The sequence below is a fragment of the Calidris pugnax genome, unplaced genomic scaffold (assembly GCF_001431845.1).
Source record: "Calidris pugnax isolate Ruff unplaced genomic scaffold, ASM143184v1 scaffold63, whole genome shotgun sequence".
In the NCBI taxonomy this organism is placed as follows: Eukaryota; Metazoa; Chordata; class Aves; order Charadriiformes; family Scolopacidae; genus Calidris; species Calidris pugnax.
The window spans coordinates 8578984-8604285 of NW_015090852.1; the positions used below are offsets into that span (position 1 = coordinate 8578984).

A 25302-nucleotide genomic window follows, 5' to 3' on the forward strand; every position below is an offset into this window, starting at 1 on the left:
GGGACCACCTGGTGTGCTTGAGTGCAGGCTGCCATTCAGAGAGGCTGGAGGACTTGGGGTGATGGGGACCTTATGAAATTCAACAAAGACAAACGTGAAGTACTGCACATGGGAAGGAATAGCCCCTTGCAACCATACAGGCCAGGGAGTAGCGCTGCTGAGAAGGACCTGGGCCTCTTGGCAGAGAGCAAGTTGAACATGAGCCAGCAACATCCTTAGCTGTATTAACAGGAGCATGGCCAGCAGATGGAGAGAAGCGATTATCCCCTTCTACTCTGCACAAGTGAGGCTGCATTTAGATGCTCCAGTCCAGTTCTAAGCTAAAGACAGGAATAAAGTGGAGGGTTCAGTAGGCGACCACCAAGATGTCTTAAGGCTGGATTGCTTGCTCTGTGAAGAGAGGCTGAGGAAACCGAGCTTGCTCAATTAGGAGAAGAGCAGGTTTGTGGGGACCTAAAAGGCATCCTCTCTCCTGGTACCTACAGAGTTTATAAAGAAAATGGGGCTGAGGTCCTCATGGTGGTGGTGGGGATAAATAGGCACCAGTCACAAAATGGAATGAAAAAGATTGGATTGAAGGGGAAAAGCTTCCTCCTCGAGGAGAGTCAGGCAGCAGAGCAGGCTGCCCGGGGAGGTTGTGCAGTCTGTGGAGGTGCTCCATCCCCGGAGGTCTGGGTAACCTGCTCTGAATTCATGGCTGGGGTTGCTTTGAGCAGGAGGTTGGGCTGCAGACTCCTAGAGGTCCCTTCCCACCCCTGGTTAATTGAACAAGCCTATCGTGCAATCAGGCAGCCATTGCGTAGGCAAGCCTTTTTTTTCCTAGCCTTTTTTCAAACACCAATTAGTCTATGGTTGGCAACGTAGCAAAGACCTAGACAGGCCCCTTCTGGTCTAGACTTGGGGCTCTTCATGCCTCTTCAGCCCCCAGCCTCAAGCCGGTGGCGCTGGAAATGAGCCAAAGAACCCAAATCAGGCCATTTTAGCGGCGTCGTGCGTGTTTGTCTACTGGATCTAGAAACGTTTAGCCCGATATAACGGTATAAGTGAGGGGAGGGAGAGCTGAGGCGATGCTCAGAGGGGGCCTGTAGCTGCCGCCCTCCCTCTTCCCCTCAGCGGCTCCTTTCCCGCCTCAGCGCCGAGGGGGAGGAGGAAGGGCGGGGAGCGCCCGAAGGGCCGCTCCCCGCCCTTCCTCCTCCCCCTCGGCGTTGAGGCGGGCCCGGGCCGGCTCCTCCTCTGGCAGCTGCGGGCGTTGGCGGTCCCTCCTCTACGCGCCCAAGCCCACGGGAGCCCGAGGGGCGAGGGTCCCCGCTGCCCGACACGCCACGGCCCCCCGCCATGTTCCAGCTGCTGCGAGGCCTCGTCTTGCCGCCTACGGCCGCCTGCGAGGGCAACAGGGACGTCGACTCCCGCTACGCTAACCTCTTCAAGAAGCTAGACCTCAACGAAGATGGCAGGGTGGATATCGCCGAGCTCCAGACGGGCCTCCGGGCTATGGGCATCCCCCTGGGGAAAGAGGCGGAGGAGGTAAGAGCGGGCCGGGGATGCGGCGGGCCCTTCCCTTGCTCTTCAGCCGCTTCGCTCCGGCGCTGCCTCCCGGAGGAGCAGCTGGTGCCGGGCGGGCTCTCTCCGGCACCCCGCGGCCATGAGGAGGGCGAGGCACGGCCCGGCCGCCCTGTCCCCGCCGCCCAAGCCCCGGGACCGACGGGGCGCTGCCCGGCGGGGTCTCGCCTCGGGGGCTGCCCCAGACCCGGGAGCCTCATCCCAGGGTTTGGGCCGCTCGCTCCTGGGTTTCAGTCGGCCTAGGGCCTTGCCCGTTTCGTGCCCGGGAACGCCGTGCCTGCTGCGGGGGCTGTATCGTACAGACAGGCCTCAGGGTTGTGGCTGAAGGATCCCCGGTGCAGACGCTACGGACGGCAGGGCTGGGGCCGGTCCTGTTCCCGAGTGGGCACGGCCGGGTTTATCCATCCTGCGTTGACTTTAGACTTCCCGTGACTATCTGCTGTGTGATGTTTCATAGCGTGTTCCTCCTCCAGCATGATAAAGGGATGGTCATTTACAGCTTTTTTTTCCTGTCACTCCACCTAGGCATAATCTAGGCCAGGTAAATTAAGGTTTGCTTTGGGTGGCATATGAGTAAATCTGTATAACAGTAGGTTGTGATATCAGAACGAGTTATTGAAGATAGGTCTCTGTGGAAATGATGCATCTTCACATGGGCTGTGTCTGATATCAAGGCCCTTCTGTTTAAAAATGCCCACTTGTAACAGTGGCCATTGAACCATGAAACACATAGCACTCTGTGCTTTGGATTCTGCCGCGATCAGGTTGAACTATTACATTCCTTTGTGTCCTGTTATCAATGTTGTGACCTCACAAGTCAGTAAAACTTGAGTCATCAAGTGTTCCAGTGTGATGTTGAGTTAGATTAGCAAATTTGACTTGTACCTGAAAGAGAAACTTCTCTTTCCTGGTTGTTTTCAGTAATCCCCAGGGATCAGAGTATGGAATAATTTATGCACAATTCTGTAGGCATAAGTATTTGTATGGTAAGGCATGACTGTGGTGAAAAGGCATGCATAGGTTCAGTTAGGCTAAACAGCTACAGCAGATACCTGTACTGGAGCTATTACCGTAACAGTCCTGTTCTTTATTTCAGTATAAAGAATGGTTAGATGGCATTTCACTGCCACACCTGTACTAGCTGTCGCATACTTTCTGAAAGAGGTTCAGGAAAGTGAACTTAAATTTTGACTGCAGTGTTAGAGATATGCTGGGTCAATAATTCAGTTTCAGTGACCCAATACTAATAGTGGGACACTGCCAGTTCTTTCCCGTGATCTCATTTTTTGGTCTCTATTTTATCTCTTCTTGCTACGTTTTATTTTTTGTCCTCTATATTTAAGGGAAGAGTATCTAATAGGCCTCTTGAGTTGAGTGATGCTTATGTGAGTATAAATGACAGCACGCTTTCACTTCGGTATTGCTTAAGGTCAAAATAATCTTTACAATAAGTACATTTTGTGTTCTTGGTATACAAAGGATGGACAACTTGGCTGATTTGCTTATCCATGAGAGTTGTCAGTATTAAGAGCACGCTACCTGTAAACTTCAGTCACACATTATATACACATTGTTGAAAACCTGTTGTACCAGTTTGACTGTAACAATTCAGGGGTTTTACGTACAGTGCACAACAGGGGAACAGTGACCAGTTAATTTTCTGACGTTTAATAAGAGTGGTCTTCCCACATAATTCACTGAAAGTCCTGAGACACAAGTGGTGTGTTTGTTAAGTCTGAGCAACTTAAACTTGAATTTCCAAGTTCTTCCTCAAGATGAGTGTGATGCCTTTCATTAATATTGTGCATCTGAGTATCTGTAAAATTATTCTCGGTTGCTACAGGATAAACTGGAAGTGAAACCCATGAAATCAACAGAGATAAGCGAGACTTACCTGGATGTAATAGAGAAGAGGAACTGGCTGCCTCAGTTGCTTAAGAAACACAGAGTAAACAAAATAAGCCATGAGTCATGTTGCGCGTTTGAGAGGGGTGGAAGAATTGTTGGAGTGCACTGAAACTTTTATGTGCTATTTTAAACTTAATGGTGGGCATGGTTTGAACCAGAAACTATCCTGGTTATATGTAACTGTTAGTAACTAGACTTCTTAATAAGAGAGCCTCAGTAAGTCTTGCCTCTGGCTTCTTTCCTGTCTTTATGTAGCTAAATCTGCTTCCTGTGCTTTCCTGCAGCTCCAAGCTGCTTTCTCCCACTTACATCACTTCAAGCTCTAAAATTATGTTGAATTCAGTAAAGTGCCTTTTTCTACTTGGTAAAAAAGTATTTTATTAATGAAGTCGAATATTGAATCATCATATTTATGTTTGGAGAGGCAGAAGTAGTCTTATAATTACTAATAACTACTGAGTAAGGAAATGAGATGTGGAAGTACCAGACAATGTGGCAAAGTGTTAGCTACTGAACTGCTCAGCTCTGCCAAAGTAGTGGCACTGTGGGGTGGGAAGACCTTGGGGTGTCCTGAAGGAGAGTAGGCTTTGGTGCCTCGTGGCTGGGTTGAGGTCTCAGGCCTGGTACTATGGTTATATTCTACCTCCAGGGCTGGGTTCTATTGGGTGGGATGGAATTCACGTACCCGGTAGTCTTGGTAATGGTCCTTCTGGGGGGCTCAGCTGCTTCCTGGTTAACCCCTGCTAAGGGACCATGTGAGTGTTGATGTGTTTCACTCCAAAGTCAGTTGGTTCATCCTAAGTCATCATCTTTGTGGTATAGATTAGTGTTTGTCGTACCAGTAATACTTTCCTCTTTTTTCTTGAAATGTAGTTCCTCTCCAGAAGGAATATACTGGTCTTTAAAAGATACAAAACTGCTGTCCATTTGAGTAATAGACTACTGGTATGCTCTTTTTATTTCACCTTTCATCAGTTGTCTTGGCAGTTTTTATTAATGTTTAATATACGACGAGACACTCTTTTATGTGAATTAATGTTGTAGATACAAGAATTGATGTGAAACCATGTGGTAAGCTTTGGAGGTAGGTTGCATGTCCCTCTAAGGAAGAATATTTTTTTCCCCATAGCAGGACATCGTAGCACAACGTGACAGAAGCTCCTGACTTTGTGTTCTACTTGACCTGCCTCCTGTCAGTATCTGACAGACAAAAGTAAACCACTGGAAAATCCAAAATGTGTGCTGCTTCGAGGCTGCCAGGATGACTCCTGTTTTATATTGTAGTATATTACCCGCCAGGAATGGGTAACTTTGCAAAGTTTACAAAAGATTCCTGACATAATACGTCATCATCTATGAAGGAGGAATTCAGTGGGGTGACAGTATCAAATGGTGCTCTACAAGAAACATTAACAGCTATTGTACAGTCGCTTTGATTAGCGGAGTTGTCCAGTAGAGATACAAAATAGATGCTGGGGTCAGATCTCTAATGATCTCATCCTGTGTCTTCAGAATGCCGTGAGTCTCTTAGGTGGGAATACCATAAATGGTGCCAGTGGTTTTATGAAGTCCTATTTTTGTTCACCCTCTCCTTTTGTTGCCAGTCATTCCTTACAGTAAACTTGTAGTAGGCGATCCCTGTATTTCAAGCTTCAATTTGGGGTAGGAGCACTCAAATTCAGGTACTACTTATACATCGAGTCCTGAAGCTATCAGTAGAAAGATGTTATTGAAAAGAATGACTACATTAAAATGAATGACTACAGTCTTATTTGGACTGACTCTGTCAGGTTTTGATATAAGTCTTTGGCCATGTTAAGGCTCCTTTAGATGAAGAAACAGTGAGATGAGCCTCCTGAGTGGTGGAAACAGGGCCCAACGAGACTAAATTCTTAGCGATCAGAATATGGTCTGTTTAGAGTAATGGACTCTGTTTATGAAAATTTTAGTCCAACAAAGTCTAAAAATACTCAGAGCACTTGAAATGTGTTGCTGCATTTAAACCAAAGAAAATTGAGAATTCCGTCAAGCGAGGCAGGGCCCTGTGCTGCCTTAGTGCTGCATCTCAGTGCGAGAGGACGGGTGAGAACAGGGCCAGGTGTCTGTCATTTCCTTCTGTGCTTTTCTCTGGCCTCTAAAAGCTGCAGCAAGATAGTGCTTCAGAGTTTGAACTCACCATACCTGTTCTTAGTCCAGAAAGCACATACTGTTTAGTGACTGAGCTAAATATGTCCTTGAATATTTCTTCACTGTTTTATTAAGATTTTTGAGCTTTTCTTGGTTTTGATAACTTCCCTTACATGACAAAATTAGAAGGCCAGTAGACCAAGTTAATTGAAGCCTCTTCATTATGTTGTAGCTGGCAACGAAACTAGTGAAGGGCCTAGAAGACAAATCATATGAAGAGCGGCTGAAGGAGCTGGGGCTGTTCAGTATGAGGAAGAGGAGGCTGAGGGGAGACCTCATCACTCTCTTCAACTACTTGAAAGGACACTGTAGAGAGGTTGGTGCTGGTCTCTTCTCACAGGTAATTAACAATAGAACAAGAGGGAACGGCTTCAAGCTCCAACAGGGTAGGTTTAGATTGAACATTAGGAAGGAATTCTTCACAGAGAGAGTGGTTGGGCATTGGAACAGGCTGCCCAGGGAGGGGGTTGAGTCACCGTCCCTGGCTGTGTTTAAGGGACGTTTAGATGCAGCGCTGAGGGACATGGTGTAGGGGAGGACTTTGTAGAGTAGGGTAGATGGTTGGACTCGATGATCCCAAGGGTCTCTTCCAACCTCAATGATTCTATGATTCTATGATTCTATAATTGTGAGATACCATAAATATCTTCAGCAATATATCTGACTTCAGTTGTAAGCAAACATGTAAGTCATAATTTGATTTCAATGTGTGCAACTTCAGAAGATTTTAACTGCTGTAGTCTCCAAGTCTCCATATGAAAGAGCAAGATAAGCGGTTTGGTTTTTTTTATAACACTTTAAACATCCAAGGAGATAAAATATTTTTATTTTCTTTAATATTAACTTGATAGGTTTTTTTTCCTGAACAGTGACAGGGTACAGTGAATGATTAATTCTTCCTCTTGTTGCTGCAAAGTGCAAGAATGCCAGGCACCAAATATGGGAACCCCCACCTCTGGAAGATCTCTTAACTGCACGTTGAAATGCTTTGCTAAATCCCTGTCTTGGGACAGCAGTGTGTCCCAGGTCAACAAAGTAAACTGGTAAATCTTTTAAGATGACTGGGGATGTCTCTGTAGCGAAGTAGTCTTATTTAACGGAAAAAAGTCAGTCTACTAAGTATGTTCAAAGTTAAAAAAAAAAAAAAACAACAGTATAAATTGCAAGGAATGATGATGAATGAAGGTACAAGGAATAGTTTGCGTCTCCCATTTATGCTGTTTCAGATTCTTGGAATCTAATTCATAGCTTTGAGTTGAGACAGTTTATCCAGGTCCTGAGGGAGCAGCTTTTGCAAGGCATATTGGAGAGCGTGCTCACGACTGGCGTCTCTTCCTTTTTTAGGCTCATTTTGTAGAGCTTCTGTTACCTGAAATGGACCAGTGAGAAGACAGCTGTTGGTGCTTTCCTGTTGCAGGGGAGAGTGGTGCTCAGGACAAAGAACAGGAAGGGGAAGCTGGGTGGCTGATAACAGCATCTCTGCTGCTGCCAAGGGTGCAAGCCTGCTGTGTTGGAGCTGGGGACTCTGCTAATGTCTATCTGTGGCAAGTTTAAAGGCTACTGCTTACATATTGGTAGATTCCTTTGGGAGGGAAGTGAATAAATATGAATGCAGCGTTTGAACAAGATGGGAGGTCTCTGGAGGCAGTGCAAGTTACTATTTTACTCAAAATTCAATGTTTTGTAGAATTTCTGGAGGTTAATTGGCAGTCCAGTTTGTTAGTGTATTATGTGGTCTCAGTGTTTGAGGTATAATGCTGTGTGGACACATCCTCAGGCCCTTTACTTCTATGCTGGATCTATCTCCCAACTGCTGCAGTTTGACAAGACTGACTTAAGTAATATCTACTACTGATTTTTGAGTTATCATTGTGTGTCATAAGTTTGTGCAGTCTTGGGAGATATAGACACGGAGGTGAAGGGTGAAAGAATAGGAGAAGTGAATATTGTGATTGGTTTTAGGTACAGTACCTCTGGTTTTAAAAGAAATTGTGAAAATTGTGAGTGTCCAAAGACACAATGCTGTTGTTACTGTGGTGCTGGTGCTTTTTCTATGCAATATTTGTAACTGTGCCCTTTGGAACTCTAGTCATAGATTGCAGAACAACGAATTGCTAATTGCACCAATTATGTATCTTTAAGTGTTGTTTTTTAACTTGTAGATAGCATGATAGGAAGCCAGAAACACCCAGTAACTTCTTGATGGATCACTTCTTTATAAATATTCTTTACATCATATTAATTAGCTGAAATAGCAAGCTGATGACTGGTAGGAACAACCCTAGATGATTGGTAAGCATTTGTCCTGAGCAGCCTCACTTTTTGTGCACAATTCAGTTTTGTAACCAGATTGTGAAGGCTTATGCACAATACACAAATAGTGATACTAGAGTAATATAAAAAATAAGCAGTGAATTTAAAAGAAAAGTCTACATAAAAACATTAACATTTCTAGTGTCTTGCTTTCTCTGTCTTTATGTTGTAGCTATGAATGTGTTAAAGTTCATAATTTTGGCACAGAGTAATCTAATAATTCATCAGGCTGCTTAGAGAGTGTCAGGATTTTTAGGTGTATATAAAGCCTCTCTGTAATTCTTCTGATTTATTTTTTTTTTTCAACAGTCCTGCTCGCTTACGTTTCCACACCAAATACAGAGGTCTTCTGGAGAAGTAGGAATTCAACACTGCCACGTGCTATATATAATTCAGAAATTTAAAAATAAAAATCTTCAGTGTTTTATTCTACTTGTGGCCTTTGACATGGGTGTTGCCTTGCTGTATTAACAAAATATATAGTAGAAAAAGAAGTAACGTAGCAGAATTTGGGAAAGAAAAAAAAAAAAAAGGAGAAAAGAAGAAGGCAGCAGCAGTGTCATGACCAAAAAGGTCAGCATAGGGGCATTGTAGTCAGTATGCGTGAAGATCCATAGCATAGAAAGGAAAGATCATCAAAGTGTCTTCCTAATATCTATCAGTAATTAACAATTCCTTATGTGGTCACCATTTCATTTTATCTAGTGAATTATCTTCATTGCTTAGGGTGAAAGTTTTTAGACAATGAGAAAAGAAATGGGGCACCTTGAAAAATAAGCATTTTCCTCGTGGGGCTGGGCCTACCTAAAGGTGAGGTGATCCCACAGTAAGTCTGTAACAGGCAATGGCAGGTTCTGTGTGGCAGGCACACTGAACATTGTTTCCCAGGACTTCCAAGCGAGGACTGGCAGCTAGTTTGGTTCCTGCTCTATTGTTGTAAGCATGCCTATTTTAAAATACGTCCAGTCCTCCTCCATCAGAGGAGTTGGTGAACCAGGAACTGGCACGGCGACAAGTGGTTGTAACTATGCAAAATCTGGTAGTATGTTACGTGCAGAGCAGCAGAGTGGGACCTCTTGTTGAACTGAAGTGGAAGTGACAATGTTAGAGTAGGTTGCCTGAGGAGGCTCTGGAATCTCTGTCCTCGGAGATGTCCACAACTCAGTTGGATGTGGTCCTGCGCAACCTGATCTGATCAGATCTAATTAGATGTGCTTTGAGGTGGTGGTTTGCTTGATGGCCTCCAGAGGTTCCTTCCAGCCTGAAGTATTATTTGATGCTGTGAATGGGCCGTTTGTACCTGAGAGTCAGTCTTGCCACAGAATCAAGTGTCTTCCTGCTGGCTGTGCCCACGGGGGAGTCTGCCCTCCAAGTGGAAGGCAAGCTCCTTCCAGTGTTCCTGTTTGTTCCACAAACTTGCAAATTACCGGTTTTAATCCGAAACTTTGACAGCCACATAATTAGTACATTTCACAGGCAGCAAGAGGCTTTTGTTTGTATGAACTTTTAGGTTTGTAATGTGAGAAAAATGTGTGTGCCTGCTGAGGAAAAGCGTACGGTTTTGTTCCCTGTTGCTTCTATTCTGCTGTGCTGAGAGTGGCTGTGACTGTCTTGGAGTCTGGAAAGTAACTGTAAAAACAGAAGTGGGGAATGGAGAGTATGTGCTTTTCTTTTTCTAGTTGTTGCAATATAAAATCCGCTCATTTGGCAGATGAAAGGAAAGGTGCCCCCCTTCACACACAGTAATGGCCAGCTCTCTAAACCTCCTAGGAATTTCCGTTTTCTTTGGCTTGCATCATCCTCAGCAGTGGAGGTTTTGTAATTGGAATTTAGTTAAAGTTTTGTCATATCTGTGAGCCAAAACAACACTTCCCTTGTACTTTTTCATTTGTGTAGTTCCAGATAGCAGTAGGGAATAGAAAAAATTTGCATTGATTAGAATTCACTCCAGGTGTGACTGCCACAGAAATTACCTCCTCCCAGTAGCTCTTAGGAGTCTAGCAAGTAGTATCTTGCAGTATGAGGTGCCATCTTACAAATTTTGGTTTTTTTGAGGTTAAAGTACATTTATTCTAACAGAGAGATAGGAAAGATAAAGGAGGCAACATAAATGTATTCAAATGTCTTCACTTTTTTTTTCAGACACCTGCAACAAATACAGCAGTTTTCATTTTCAATTTTTCAATTTCAGTTTCTTTTCTGTAGGCTAGAACCTGTTGGACTTAGGTCTTTTGAGGACTCCTACTAATTATAGTGGACTAAACAAAATGATTAAAACCAGATTTTGCAGATTAGAACAGCCATGCAAATCTTGTTGAGAGTTACTTTATTCAGAAACTACGGTTGCACAAGGCAGTTTGCAAAACAGCAGACATTTGGAAGAACTTTGGGCATGGGCTTTCTGTGTAACCTGAAGTGCTCTGAACCTTACTGCAAATGAGTGAAGAGATTGTGCTGTCTGGTTGTGCAGGGTGCTGCTCCCGCAGGATGTCACACATTGGAGGAAGCCACAGGGACTGATGCCCAAACTTTCGCCTTAGATTTTATGTTCTAGAGGAGAATTTTGGGGTGGGTTTCCCTGCGTGTCCTGCCGGAGGAGATGACAGCAGTCTGGAAGTGTGAGAGCGGATGAAGAGCGGGGAGTTGGTGTCTCTGGGCCTTGCCTCCGCTCGGCCCCTCTGCTCCCTCCCTGTGGGCAGCAGCCCTTGCCGTGGCGTAAAGCCCAAGCTAATAAATCAGTCCTGCAGAGCTTGTTAGCATGGCCTTCGCTTTTCTCAGGGCTTCGCCTTGGAAGACAAGTCTCAGCAGTTAGAGGCTGGTGCTCGGGGGGGCTGCTGTAATTTCCCTTTATTAAAAAGTATGTTTTCACACACAAAGAGGGCAAAATATTCTGGCCCTTTGTTGATGGAGAAGTGTGTGCCTAGGCTGTGTTTCAGGCTTGTTGCCTGCAGTGCTGGCAATTGTGTACCCTGCATTCAACTCCTAGTTAATTTTACATGTAGCTGTTTCTTATCTGCAAGACAGTTACTAGGAAACACATGCAAAAATGGAAGATAACTGTGCTTCTCTTTGTTACAAGTCTGTTGTTTGTTTGTTTTGAATTTTTGTAGAGGCTTCGGTTTGAAGCAGAAAGCCCTGCCTTCTCAAACCCTGGGGGATGGAAGTGCTAGTTAGGCAAGACCTTTGGGTTTTTTTTGGTCAGCAGTTAAATACTTAATTGCTATTTGTATTTTTATAATTCATAATTAATAGACCACTAGATTAAAGGGAATAGTTAAGACTGTATTTTGTTAACTTCACTCACATATTGACAATTTTTATATGTAACCAGGGAAGTCACAAGCTTAGAGTTGCTCTCTTTCAGGATTTTGTCCTGTTCCCCACCTCCTCCTCCACAAATTATTTGATATCTGTAGGTGTAAATTGCCGGTGCTGCTAAGAAATGTTTAAATCTTCAAATAGGGAAGTTATGTAAATAATAAATAATGCTTTCTTATATCTATTTTTGCTGCTGAGTGTTTTCTCTCTTTATGAAAATACCAAGAGCGTCTGAAAATTCTGAAGCGTACACCTAGGTGTTTTCCTGATTTGACTCACAAAGTGACCAACACAATGCCTTTTTTTTTTTAAAAAAAAAAAAAAGCCAGGGCTGTGCTATGCTATGCTGCTGTTGCTTTGTTACCTGCTGTAATTTGGAGAAGTCAAATATTTAATTTTCTCTCTACAGAAAATTTTTAAAGCTGGAGATACTAACCAGGATGGACAGCTAGATTTTGAAGAATTTATGCAGTATCTTAAAGATCATGAGAAAAAGATGAAACTGGCATTTAAGAGCCTGGACAAAAACAATGATGGTATGCCTTGATTTATTTGATTTGTTCAAATGTTGTTTGAAGATATTGTGGATTAAAAGTTATCTTCATTTATATTCTTTGTCGAAACTGGAGACTAAAAGTTGTGAATATGGTACCCCTACTACTTTTCATCAGTAGGATCATAATTATAGTTTACTATAGATTGAAAAAATAAATTATTGTAGTCTTTTTTTCTTTCTATTATCTTCCAGGTTCGTTGATCTGGGGCTCTTTGTTCCCCAGATGGAGAAACTCTGTGGAAGTTTCTAAGTTTCTATTAAGATAAAATAGTTTTTAACTCACTGAATGGTCACATCTCATTTGGTTGCATGATTTTAATGTATTTACCTTCGCTTAGTCCTTGTAGTAGACAATCAAAATACATCATCTGTGTTTAAATTTATTTTACATTACCTTTGCTATTATGCAGGTGTTACAGTGGAACTTAAGTGAGTTCCAAGGTGCTGAGTGTATTAAGCTCCATATTCTAACTGTTCTAACTATGTATCATCTTTCTTTTAATGTTTCAAGGAAAAATTGAAGCATCAGAAGTTGTCCAGTCCCTCCAGATATTGGGTATAAACATTTCAGAAAAACAGGCAGAAAAGATCCTGCAAAGGTCAGATCCTTTTATTGTTAATTATTATATTTTTTTTATAATCTAGAGAACAAGATAAATGGGATTATAACTTTGAAAGGTATTGGTACCTTCAGTGGTGTCTTTATAGGAATTCTCACATATTCCATCTGTTCCTGGTTGATAGTAAATCTAGTCGCTATTTGAATTGCTTGGTGCAGGGCGGAGAATGTTGTCATTTCCCTGTAAATGTTGTTGATAGAATGAAGTTTTGTGTTATGTTTTTAAATGGAATATGCCAGATGCACTTGGATGAGAAAAGCATAGTATTGAAAGGCCATGACAGATTCAGCCTTGAAGTCTTCATATGGAATTTACAGTTCAGTTGCCACTGATGTGATGGCCAATATTTTAAAAAAAAAAAAAAGGCAATAGGACAAAACCCCATCCCCACTACTGTTTCCTTATATAGTTCAATTTCTTTTCAGTATTGATGCTGATGGGACAATGACAGTAGACTGGAATGAGTGGAGAGATCATTTTATGTTTAACCCAGCTACAGACATTGAGGAAATAATTCGATATTGGAAACATTCCACTGTAAGTTCAACCTTTCTTTTAACTTAGTGCAGCTCTTAAGTTCATCCCTGCTGGGTTAATTGGCAATATTGAGTATAAGAGCTTCACAGTTGTTACATTTCAAGCATACCTGTATTTAAGACTGTTTGGTTTTCCTTGTCACTTTGTGCTCTCCCATTTTTAAGCAGGATAGTGTGATGTGAGTTTCTATGGAACAAAGAACTTGATCTAAACTTTGCCAATAATTATCAGTAATTCTTAGGAAGAAATCCTTTTCTTCCTTTCAGGATATTCCACAGAAGGATGATAATCGCAATATTAAGTCTTTTTCTTTCCACTTTACAGTACATTCTTACGTCCAGTGCTTTTGATGTGTGGAAACAAATTATAGAAACATTTTAGCTGTTTATGTTGAAATCAGTTCAGTGTTTGCATTTATATAGTAATGTTATCATTATCCTAAAATCACCAGTGTCATTAGTGATGATTTTCTATGTACATGTCCTCGTACTTTCTTGGGCTAGAGAATGTCAGAATATACAGCAATAGGCTATCCACTGTGCAGATAATTTTTTTTCATATTGGATGGAGCTCTTGCCACCTCAGTGACTAAATGTTAAGAACAAATAATAAGGTGAGTAAACCAATAGTAATCCTGTTTGCTAAATATCCTTCCTGTAGATTATTGGAGTGACCCATAAAGTTAGGTGGAGACATTTCTTTGAATATAGTGAGACTGTTCTTATCTTCAGGGATTAGTCAGCATTTCCATAATAAAAACCAGTTTATGAGATCTGAAAGCTTTGAGTGTTTCACAGTGTACAACCTCAATTCAGAAATGCTTGCTAAAAGGGAGTTAGCTGTGCTGTTAGGAAGTGCTGCTGTGAGATCGGGTAGCCCTGGACCCAGCTTACTTGGTGGAAAAAAACCCTTTGCTTTTATAAAATGCTTTGTATTACTATTATTAAACATACGTTTTATATTTTTTTTATTGTGGAATGTCAGTAGTTGCCCCCAAGAAACAATTCTAGAAGTCTCTTGTGATCTTTCAGTGTAGCAGTCAGCTGATGACCCAGTTATCACAGCAAGCAAAATCCAGCACAGCTGGTGTTTCAGATAAGAGCAGATGTGAGACCTCACACGCCTGGCTGGCATCGACAGCTCTTCCACTTCTGTTTTTATTGTAAAATTTTAATTGCTGCCAGACTCTTCCAAGCAGATAGCTGCATTGACGTAGAATTGTTATGAATTGGTAGCTGTGGCCTTTCTGTTCTAAACACCCTCAAATTTAGCTTTATTTCTTAGTTGTATTTAGGGCTTGGTTGCTGCAAGGTTTAAACCGTGGTAGCTAAGCATAATATCTCTAAAAACATTGAATTTATATTTTGAGAGTTCTGATTGGTCTTTTGTTGATTCTATGTAATTGAGCAACTGATGACACCTGAGTAGGAAACCACGAATGTCAGAAAGATGAAAGGATTTTTCAGTTAATCTGTTCAGTGTGCAATATCCAGAATAGTTGGTGCTTATCCTGTTTGTCCAGTGCCTGTATCTATTGTCTGCACCCTGCAATTCTTGTGTTCCAAACAACCAGTCTACTTAGCAGAGAGGGAATGCAGCATAAATTAGGGATGTAGCATCTACCGTTAAAATCAACAATAGTTAAAAAAATCATTTCAGTTAACATGCTTTCTGATCAGTGCTTACCAGTTATTAAAACATTCTTGCTTCTTTATAGGTTTAATTTATGTGTAATATTGGCTTTGCCTTATCTACGGTGTTTTTTTTCTCATATATCACGGTTATAAATTGTATGTAGATCAGAGAGTAGTTTAAGTGATATGTGAGATTCCGTAGCCTTATGTCTTGGACAGTTTTATCGCTAAATCCTATAGTAATGTTCTTCTTTTATCAAATTGAATGGTATTACAAACATGTATCTCTTAAGGAAATGTCAAACTTTTATTTCTGAAAAAAGTCATTAATGTATCTTTCAGTGTAACTGATGACAAGAAAATTTATAAAGTGTTTCAAAGTTGTTATTTTGTAAGATAATACACAGCAGCTACTGGAAATGCAATACTCCAGTGTATCGCCTGTAGAAATGCTACTGTAAAATGTTAGGGCGCGTGGTGGGAAATGGGAAATCCCATATATGTGTGAATGAATTACCATTAGAGGGAAATCTCTTGTTAGCATCCTTAAGAGATTATGAAACTAATCCTGGAGGGCTGTCTGGTGAAAGGTTAGCTGAAACATACAAGCATTTGAGTTTTAGTGCTGACTGTAAAGGTACTGATCTTGGCAGAATGTCTTTGTTTGAGCCATACTTAAGGCAGAAATTTACCCTAATTTCTAATGATGATGGTGCAGTCTTTGATACGGTGGGTCTGTAGTGTTATTACTCAATCTCTACGTAGAAGTCATTAAAAGTTGATATTACTTGAATAGCAATCCATAGAAAGAAATTAAAGAATTGAAATAAGAGATGCTTTTTTATTTTTAACTAATGTTTTATTTACATATTAATTTGAAATTAGAACTGTTGAGTAAATTGAGATTATGGAAGGATAGTTACTTGCACATCTTTGCTTTGGATTTGAATAGGTGTTGGATATAGGAGATAGCTTGACTGTTCCAGATGAGTTCACGGAGGAAGAGAAGAAGACTGGACAGTGGTGGAAACAGCTGTTGGCAGGAGCACAGGCTGGTGCTGTTTCTCGAACAGGTACAGCACCGTTAGATCGCCTCAAAGTGATGATGCAGGTAGGTGCAATGTTCAAGAACTTTGTAGTTTCCAGTGGATCACTTCAGTTTTTAAAGAGCCGTTATGGAAAACTGATGGCCAAATACATTATCTAAATTCTGGAAGTATAGTTATGTTTTGACAATTTCCGTATTTGGAGTTCATAAAAGTTGTATTTTTCGTAGTCCTATTGGAAAAAATGTAAACAAGATAATAAAGTACTTGTGCCACTAATATTAAAATTTTTTCAATAGTGGATGTGGTTTTGCTAGTTGATATATAAGCAATTTAATACTTAGATGAAGACTTTTACAATCTAATAAGAGCAGTGTTTTTTACTATGACTTTGGTTTATTTTAGGTTCACGGTTCAAAATCAAACAAAATGAATATAGCCAGTGGTTTTAAGCAAATGTTGAAAGAAGGTGGCGTCCGATCACTCTGGAGAGGAAATGGTGTCAATGTTATGAAAATAGCTCCTGAAACAGCTATTAAATTCTGGGCTTATGAACAGGTAGGATGATAAATCAGGAATTAAAATAATCACAAATAAAATTCTGTATCGCTCTTACTGTTCATTATTTGCACTGTTGTGTTATATAGGAATTTTTATCATGGTTGGAGATTTTGTCATGGTAATTTAGAATGACTTTCAGATTTAAAATAGTCTATTTATTGTGTTAGTAGAATACGTGGTATTAGTCAGATTTTGCTGTTGTATTTTAAATAGTGTAAATAAACTAAACTGTCATAGATTTTAAACTGTCTTCCACTCTGCATAGCTTTATATCTAGTGCTTTGAAGTGACAACAACCAAAAATTTAGCATGTTATGCTAGCTGAATTTACACAGGATTCTTTTAAAGTCAAATATCATAGTGCTGTGTAAGATGCCCTCGTCCTGGATTTCAGAGTTATATTTACCTCTGAATCAGCTTTAAGCATCATGTTAAGGCCTAATCCTCCTTTGGAAAATGAACTCTGGTTCTGGTGTAGTTAAATGATCTTCATTTTTCCTCTGTGGGGATTGCTAGTGCCTCGGGTAAGACTGAATGAACATATTGAACATCTCTGTACAACTATGAAATAAAAGCAACAGAAGGTCAAGTAAACATTGGATATTTTTAAGACTGACAGATTTTGATGGCAGAGTAACCTTGAGCATATTATTCCTCACTTTTGCTCTGTCTGTTGGGAGCTGACGGTACATTATTGCATCATGATGTCTCAAATGACAGTTATGTACAGCTCTCTCTGTGAATGTGCTATTGATCTTTTACTCTTTGATTGGAGAACAGAGTTGCAAGGGACTCGGGTTCCTCTTTCTTATCTGGGGGTCACAGTGTGGGTACCCTTGTGTTGGCTGGTTGTAGAATACTTGACAGTATTGTGGTGGCTGAGATGTTTAATGGAAAGGATTCTTGCAGTGTGGAATATTTATTGTATTTTTGAGAATCTTTGTCCACAGAGTTGCAGTGAGTGTAGTCCTAAATTTGTTAGGTTAGTAAATGTAAGTGTAAATACATGAAAAAGTAAGTACTGCTTGAATAGACATTTTGTACTGTACTCCCACTGCTCATAGTAACTCTTCCCTCTCCTAAAAATCATGTGATGTTTATGTTATGTGTTTTAACTATACAGTATAAGAAGATACTCACTAAGGATGATGGAAAGTTAGGTACCCTTGAAAGATTTGTATCCGGTTCTTTGGCTGGAGCAACAGCACAAACTTCTATTTATCCCATGGAGGTATGTAACAGAGTCTGCTTCCATTGGAGACTCTGCCAAGTGTCTGGTTCATTTCCAAAGTAAAACCCATTTTGCTCTTGAAAGTATTATAGTAATTCCTGTGTCCTAATTTATTTTACTTTAGACCTTCTTTCAGAACTTCAGTACTAGGCATTTTAGAATATACCGTGTTCTAATTGAAACTTATCATTTTTGTATATATTTGGCTGTATGCTATAGTCTAAAGCAAAGTTTAAATGAAACCTAGTTCAGGGAAAAAACAATCCGAGAACGCATTTACAATTAAGTACACATTCAAGCTACTTTGTAAATTGGGCATAAATCTTTTCCCCTACTATGTATGTTAGCAAGGAATATTCTTGTCTGTCGCAGATCTGGTGAAGTTGTGTTGCATTGTGATTGGGAGCTGGGTCTGATTCAGCTGAGGTGGGGGGATTCACTGCTTTTTCCTCCCTAAGGACCTATTTGTATGTGGTTCTAAATATGTTGCAATGTAACAAGCTTTAGTATATTAACTGCTCGAGGGTAGCTAATTCACATCCTGTGGGGTTTTTTTGCCTTTTTTTTTTCCCCCCCCCAAATAGAAATAGGATGTACTTCCTTTACTGCTGGTTCACCAGAAAGGTTATCTGTTGTGCAAATAGCTGGAGTATATGTTGGGTCTGGGATGAAACCAATGCTACTGTCAAGATTTGGAAGTAATGGAAAATGTAACTTAAATACCTTTCTTTTGTAGGGAGGGGTGTCAGTAGGAATGGAACTTAGCTGTTTTCATTGCTGACAGTGATAATGATATCTCTTGAAATAGTATCCTGCTGTTAGAGCTGCTGAATGACAGCTGGCCTGAGTGCAGAGTTGGGTTAAGTCATAGAATAATTGAAATGTTATGTAGATCGTCTGGATTACACTGATCAATGGAGACAGCTGAACTATTCTACAGTAAGATGCTCTGATCTCCCTAACAAAGATATAATACTGTCCTAGAAGTGTTTTTTAGGGTGTTTCTAAGTAAAGAAGAAAAGCAAACTGCCAGGAAACTCCTGAGGAAGCTGCAGTCTTATGAGGCTTTAAAGCAGGCCAAATTCTTGCTCAGGAAAATTCTTCTGTGGTTTCTTTTGAATATTGTTATTAATTTCTTTGTCCTAAGATGCTGTATAGACATATTTGCATTAGTAATCAGATGCTGGGCTTCAGTAGTAAGCTGCAATTTTTGTATCCCTTAACTACCTCTCAAAGGGTTGTGCTTTTTAAAAGATTTTCTAAATACGCTTTCCTGTTCCCAGATCAGAAGTGTGATTCGCTAGTCTGTTAATGCTTTTACTTGTTCTTTAGCTAATGCTTCAATTAAATATTGCCCACACTGTTGTCTTCAAGTTGATAAAAAAATCTGCTTGTTTTAATCAAGAAAAGAAAGGTAAAATGCAATTTAAAGAGGCTAATAATTTGTAAGGTAGTGTATGGTAGTATGTGTGTGTATGGTAGTGCGGCTACTCTGCACTAATGATAAAACCTGACGAAGCCTACTGCTAACAAAGCCTTAACAGTAGCCATCACAACAGAGATTTGAAGTACCAAAATGCAAAGCAGTTCCACACAATTCAATAAACAGGGAGATACTGTGTTTTCCTCTGTTTGTGAAATATGTTAATAAGTAGGTGTGTAATAAAGCCTACTTTTTTTCCCCCTTAGGTTTTAAAGACCAGATTGGCTGTGGGAAAAACAGGGCAATACGCTGGGATGTTTGACTGTGCTAAGAAAATCTTAAAAAGAGAAGGTGTAAAGGCCTTCTACAAAGGCTATGTTCCCAATATTCTGGGTATAATTCCTTATGCTGGCATTGACCTTGCTGTTTATGAGGTGAGTTTAGATCACTGAATGCATGTAGCTTTCATTAGTTAATTTACAAAAAAGATAAATAGTTTTTAGAATATCTGTAACATGAGTTAGATTTGTAATATGCTTGTAGTATTACAGTAAAATAGATAAATGAGAATTTCCACTAATCTTACTAGACTTAAATGTTTTTCTTGATTTGCCCCTCCTGGAGGAGTGCCTGTGCCAGTGGGCCCTTACACACAACAAGAAGTCTACTTGTAAGGCAGGGTTATACCAACGTTGGCAGTACAACATACTTGCATAGTTAAATAACTCTGTTGAACTGGAACATACCCATTTTATAGCAAATACAGGCCTTAAAAGCCTGATAGGATATTCATATTATGTTACCTATCCTGCATTTATGATACTTAATGCATTTTTTGCCATTTTCTCTGATTTATAATTGGATTATAGTAACCTGAGTTCCCTGTGTGTCTATGCTTATCACCAGAATTCTTTGTGGCTGCCATGGACTTGTTGTCAGGAGTTTGAAACACTGTTCCCTTTCCTTTCAAGAGGAACTGGCACCTCTTTTACTCATCAGCAACAACTGAAATGTTTTATCTACTTTAGATGCTAAATGTTGCTTCAAAGTGTGTTAAGTAACTCAGATGCACAAACTAATATTTTTTTCTAGTCTAGAGAAATCTTTTTGTGACACTGCAGTAGTAATCACCAGAATTCCTTGAGCAAATGTTTTCAAAGCAGTATGGAAGTTCTTTTCTTAGAGTTTGGATCCTTCTTCTGCATGGGGTGACGTGCACAGCTGTGAGAGCTTTTGTTGAAACTTGGCATGCTGAGTTGTGTTCCCCTCCTCCTCCCCACAAAGTATTAACAGGTTTAGAATATGGGCACTGTTCCTGCTGCTGGGTCTTTTAAGGATTTCTCTTCTAGGCACCAACTACTGTAGTCTCGTTGAAGTCCCTAGCCGTGTGCTAAGATGACCTGTGCACTTTAGAAGTGGGCATGTAGGACTGCTGTAGTGAGATCGGTGCTTTTCAGGACTGAGCCCATTAAGATTTCTTACGAATAAAGATGTATTTGTTTACTTTCTTGAATGCAGATAACTTACTATTTAACTTTATATCTTGGCAGCTCTTAAAGAGTACATGGCTAGAACACTATGCATCAAGCTCTGCTAACCCAGGTGTATTTGTGCTGTTGGGGTGCGGCACTATTTCCAGCACATGTGGGCAGTTAGCCAGTTACCCTCTTGCTCTTGTCAGAACACGCATGCAAGCTCAAGGTGAGTCCTGTGGTACTGAAAGCGTTTCTGTGTGGTCACATCACAATCGTATGGTTTGAGATAGCAGTGGCAGAGACATGGGATTAGAAAACCAAGGGCTTATATGGAAAATTCTTCCTAACATTGGTCCCTTCTCCTTATTTCCTAAATTTTAGAGGTAAAATGAAAAGGACTTGTATTATCATCCTGTGAAGGCAGACAGCAGTGTTTGCTCTGGAGAACGTTTCATAAAGGGAGTTTCATAGCTGAGACTTCTGCTAGATAGGTTTGTGCACCAACTTAAAGATAGGAGCCTAGATTTCCAAAGGAATTTAGGTTGATAGTGTTTTTCGGTGGATTTAGACACATGGATATTTCTCAAATATCTGGGATTAAATTGATCTCTCCTCTCTGAGGACTCAAGTCTTAAAGGCCCTAAAAGTGCTAGTAGGCTCACCACCCAGGTGTTTAATGCTTGCTTAAGAATTTTAATATTACTAGAACTGTTGTATAACACATTATTTTTTTGTCCTAGCCTCAGTGGAAGGAGCTCCACAGCTAAACATGGTCGGTCTCTTTCAAAGAATTATTGCTACAGAGGGAATCCAAGGACTTTATAGGGGCATAGCCCCTAATTTTATGAAAGTGCTTCCAGCTGTCAGCATCAGCTATGTTGTATATGAAAAAATGAAGCAGTATTTGGGAATAGCATGAAATGAAGGAAAAAGGTGAGATGCTTCTAATGTTGTTGGAAACACCAGAACAAAAATTGTTCCTCAAATTATCTGCTCTCACAATTAGAGACAGATCTTTGTGGAGAGATGCTGCAACTTCTGAAGTGGGAAGAAACTTTCGTAAATTCTAATTCACCATTTCTAAACAGATACCTATATTGCACTTTAAAATGTCACTGAGTTTAAAAAAAAAAATAATCAAGAAACTGTCTTTAAATCAACAGTATGTTTATATTTTCAGGAAATCATACCTATTTTACTCATTGGCTTTTTTTTTTTTTGGTATTTGTCTTTTCTAAATGTGTATTTGGCTTGGATCAAACCAAAGGTAGGAGAAGTTTATACTGCCTTGATACTGAATATATGAAAGTGACTTTTTGTTTTGTCATGCTGCCTATACTCAAGCAATTCACATTTTGCACGCCTAGAAGTAAGCACTCACTATTGTTATTTTTGAAGACTTAATGTTAAGTTTCTAAAAGATAGGATCATAGATACAGACAAGGAAGGTATAACACATTAAAATATAGCCCATCACTTTTATCTTCAGGCTAACTGGTTGGGTTTTTTATTTAAAGAATAAGGGCCTGAGAAACTGCTGTTCTGTGATATCAGAATACCTCAAATGGATTTACACGGTATTTTTGTAAAACAATCGGTGATTTTCATAACTTGCTTCAGTGGACTTGCTTTTCATTGCACTTGTAAATGCTCGCACCATTAACTGTAACAAGCTTTGGGTTACAGCTGCACGTTTTATAGGATTGTAATACACAGGAAGAGAAAAGACTTGGTTACTTAGATCCATTCCATACAAGTGCAAGTCACTCTTGGTAAACAGAGTGGAGGATCCAAAATTAAGCTGATAGTGATTGTAATGCAGCCAGCAGTGGGGCTCATCAGAGCTGCTGTGGGGAGAGAAATGCTTCTGATGTTGGAATCTCCGTGCTTTCCCTTACTCAGAGGGCTGCAGTCCACTATGTGCTTTTAGGCAATAGAGGATTGCGTTGTTATGTAAAGGTTTTACGGGTTTGTCCTGCGAGATAAATCCTCTTTCCCTTCCCTGTGCGTGCTGGCTGTCTGGGGGAAATTCAGATAGTAACACACTGAAGCATTTTGCCCAAGTGACCAAATGGGGCTGCAGATCTCAGGTGCCCATCAGATTCCTGTTGATGAAGTGAGCAAAGCACACACACAAAACTTACTAGTGCTTGAGAAAGGGCTCCTCCTCAAAAAACCAAAGCAGCATTTCCCCAGCATAGAAAGTAGGTATTTCCATGTACAAGCACTTCCAATCAACTTCCTTTTTTGTGGGGTACATGGGAGGATGGTGCTGCATTTCAGTTACCTTCAGGCCTGAACACTGAAATAGAGTAACAATTATTGCCAAACTCATTTGTTACTCTCTTACTGCTTTCTGCAATATGTGGTGTCTTAATCTTTCTAAATTCAGGATTATCTTTATACTTATCTTGACATTCTAAAAGCAACTGCTCTTAGACTACTTCCTGAAATTGGATTACTGAAGGAAAGAACTTTGTTCCTGTAAGGTCATTAAAGGTCTCTTTTTAATTCTCTTTAATTTTTTTTAACAAACAAATAAACAAGCAAATGTTAATAATTGCCTGAACCTCTTTTGTTTCACGTACAGAAGTCTATTTGGGCCATATTTTTTAACAGCAATCAGATATAAATCTGTGTTCAGTGCTTCCATCGCAGGTGTTTACTCTCCATAAACTGATATGTAACAACTCCATAAAATTTCTATTCTAAAATGTTGTTCTATCAGATTTAAGAAAATGGCAGCTTTAGCTGTGTCTTTTGGCCTTCCCTTTAGGGAAACCTTGGACTTTGCACTTTTTAAAAAAAAAAAAAAAAAAAAGTCATTCTATCCAAATCATCCATTTGTACAATGCCTTTCTGATCTGAATGTTTCCTGGGTTTGCCAACATTCTCATATCTCTGTGGGATGTGTGAGATCAGTTCCCAATCATTTTGTTTGACTGTGACCAATGAGCAAGCGTATTGTGTGTGCGTGTGATGCGGAGGTGACTTCAGCAGTGTCTATCTTCTAGACGTGCTCCATTTTGTTGATAGTGTGCAAGTGCCATTATGAGTATTGAAAACTATGGTGATGATGTTTTCAAATGTTGAAAAGATGGGGTCTTTCAAATTTAATTTTTCATTATGTGCCTTTATGATGACTGTGTTCAGTTGTGTATTCTTTGTCTCTCAAACATATGTTTACCTTTTTAATTCTATAAAATTACCGGTTTCTAATAAATGTTTGTTTCCTTACCTGGCTGGAGTGTGCTGATGGTTTTTTTCACAGTGTGATAGATTACACTTCTTCATTGCACTACATGTGTAAAACTCAAAGCAAAAAGTGAAGGTAATTTATCTGAAAATAAGTTTGAGACTAGCCTATGCTTTGCTGTTACATCAATATTTGAAAACCTAGTTTGACATTAGTCAGTTGTGATCCTGTTTATAGCTGTTGCATTGTTTAATGGAAGATCGCATAGTGTTTAATATTTTTCCTAGTTCATTGTACAGTATTACACCATGATTTGCTTCTGTGCATGCTACATGAGAGAACTCTTGCTTAGTCAAAAGATCAATATAAAATCTTTTCAAGATAATTGACTTAATTTACTCTGCATGTGTAGCGTGGCTATCCTACTAAAAGCATGCTCAGTAACCAGCTTTGATAACTCTGGCATTTTCACACCAATCCTTCAAATCTTGAACATAATTGTAAATAAGGAGGCTTTTCTTCTCTCTGATTTCCTGAAAATACTGTTCTTATAACATAAGATTTATAAGTTTCCTTTTAAATAACAGAAGAGATAGGTGCTCAGTGTGTGATTCCTGTCTAAATTAATAATTTGACATTCAATTCTACTTGAGACAAGGATGCTTTTAACTGCAAATTCTCTGCAATTGGAAAGGCTGGGCTGTGAAGAATCTCTCTCATGATCTCATACATTCAAAATGTATGCAAAGATAGTGCCTGTAGATCATATGAAAAATATTGCCGTCCAACTTGCTACTGCCTCATTAATTCCAGAAACTGAGACATGAAGATGGTGTAAATCATGTAGTGACATCAGAGAGTTAATAAGAGGTTCAGGAATTGTGTAGCCACATCCAAACTGATCCCTAGCAAGGCTTCGCTTTTTTGGGATATTCCTGGAGCTAATGCTTCTTGCAGTGCATAGGCCTATACATAAGAGGCACAGAAGGGAAAACTTTATTTCCTTTCCCTTTAAGGTATATGTGTGATGTGGCTGTTACTCAGTAGCAATAGTGCTAGAAAACACTGCAGAAATGGCTTGGAATTTAAAATAGAGCTGTTACTGTGTGTCTTCCCCTCTTGACTGTGGGGGGCTTCCTGGGAGGCTGTGCCTGCTGCAGCAGTGGTGTTCCCCACCACGGCACTGAGGTGTCCTGCACACCTGCTGGTGGAAACACCACGGTGGATGCTGTGTTCTGAGACCCACTTGGCAGCTTTCCTTTCTGCTAAAGAACACCAGGTGCTGCTGCAGGTGAGGCTGGGTGGGGACCTGCCTGAGGCCCAAATTAGCCTTTTGAGGCCCAGGTTGAGATGACTTCTGTTCTTCGCTGTTTCATTTCAAACCTGTGAGCTAACTGCACTTGTTGGTGTGTGGCAGAACGTATTGGCATCTCCTCTCTTCTAATATTTGAAGGTTAGATAAGGCAAGAAGCGCGTTGCGGTATGCGATGTTGCTACACATAAACTACTAAAATCTCAAGGATGTCTTAACGTGCAGGCCATTTGCCAGGTAAGGAAGTGTGGTTTTTAAATGCTTCCCCTTCTGATGTCTGAGTGGTCTTGGGGATGGCTTTTAAGGTTTATGCTAAAACAAGATACTGATCTAAACTGTATGTTGTGGAGAACATAATTGGTGAGAACTGGATATTCAACACGAAGAGTGATTTTTGAATATTAGCAGTCTTGCCGTGTGTATTA

General features: G+C 40.2%; 1 protein-coding gene across 2 annotated transcripts; it reads left to right on the top strand.

Annotated features, from left to right (window-relative positions):
* Positions 1-1222: 1222 nt before the first annotated feature.
* Positions 1223-23611, top strand: SLC25A24 (solute carrier family 25 (mitochondrial carrier; phosphate carrier), member 24). 2 transcript variants are annotated; one of them, XM_014943511.1, is made up of 11 exons: positions 1223-1524; positions 11696-11822; positions 12354-12441; positions 12888-12999; positions 15586-15744; positions 16085-16237; positions 17364-17471; positions 19161-19328; positions 20445-20595; positions 21110-21302; positions 21637-23611. In XM_014943511.1, the coding sequence occupies exons 1-10, from the start codon at positions 1336-1338 to the stop codon at positions 21286-21288; spliced, it is 1434 nt and encodes a 477-aa protein (XP_014798997.1). In that variant the 5' UTR covers positions 1223-1335; the 3' UTR covers positions 21289-21302; positions 21637-23611. The 2 variants fall into 2 exon arrangements, with proteins under 2 accessions (XP_014798997.1, XP_014798996.1); XM_014943510.1 differs by having other exon boundaries at positions 1224-1524; positions 21110-23611.
* Positions 23612-25302: the final 1691 nt, after the last annotated feature.

Excerpts from the sequence above, each read along its gene's own strand:
- SLC25A24 (XM_014943511.1), top strand. The coding sequence starts at position 1,336 with ATGTTCCAGCTGCTGCGAGGCCTCGTCTTGCCGCCTACGGCCGCCTGC. Across the intron at positions 1,525-11,695 it reads TGGGGAAAGAGGCGGAGGAG|AAAATTTTTAAAGCTGGAGA; the intron begins GTAAGAGCGGGC and ends TTCTCTCTACAG. Across the intron at positions 17,472-19,160 it reads CTTCTATTTATCCCATGGAG|GTTTTAAAGACCAGATTGGC; the intron begins GTATGTAACAGA and ends TTTCCCCCTTAG.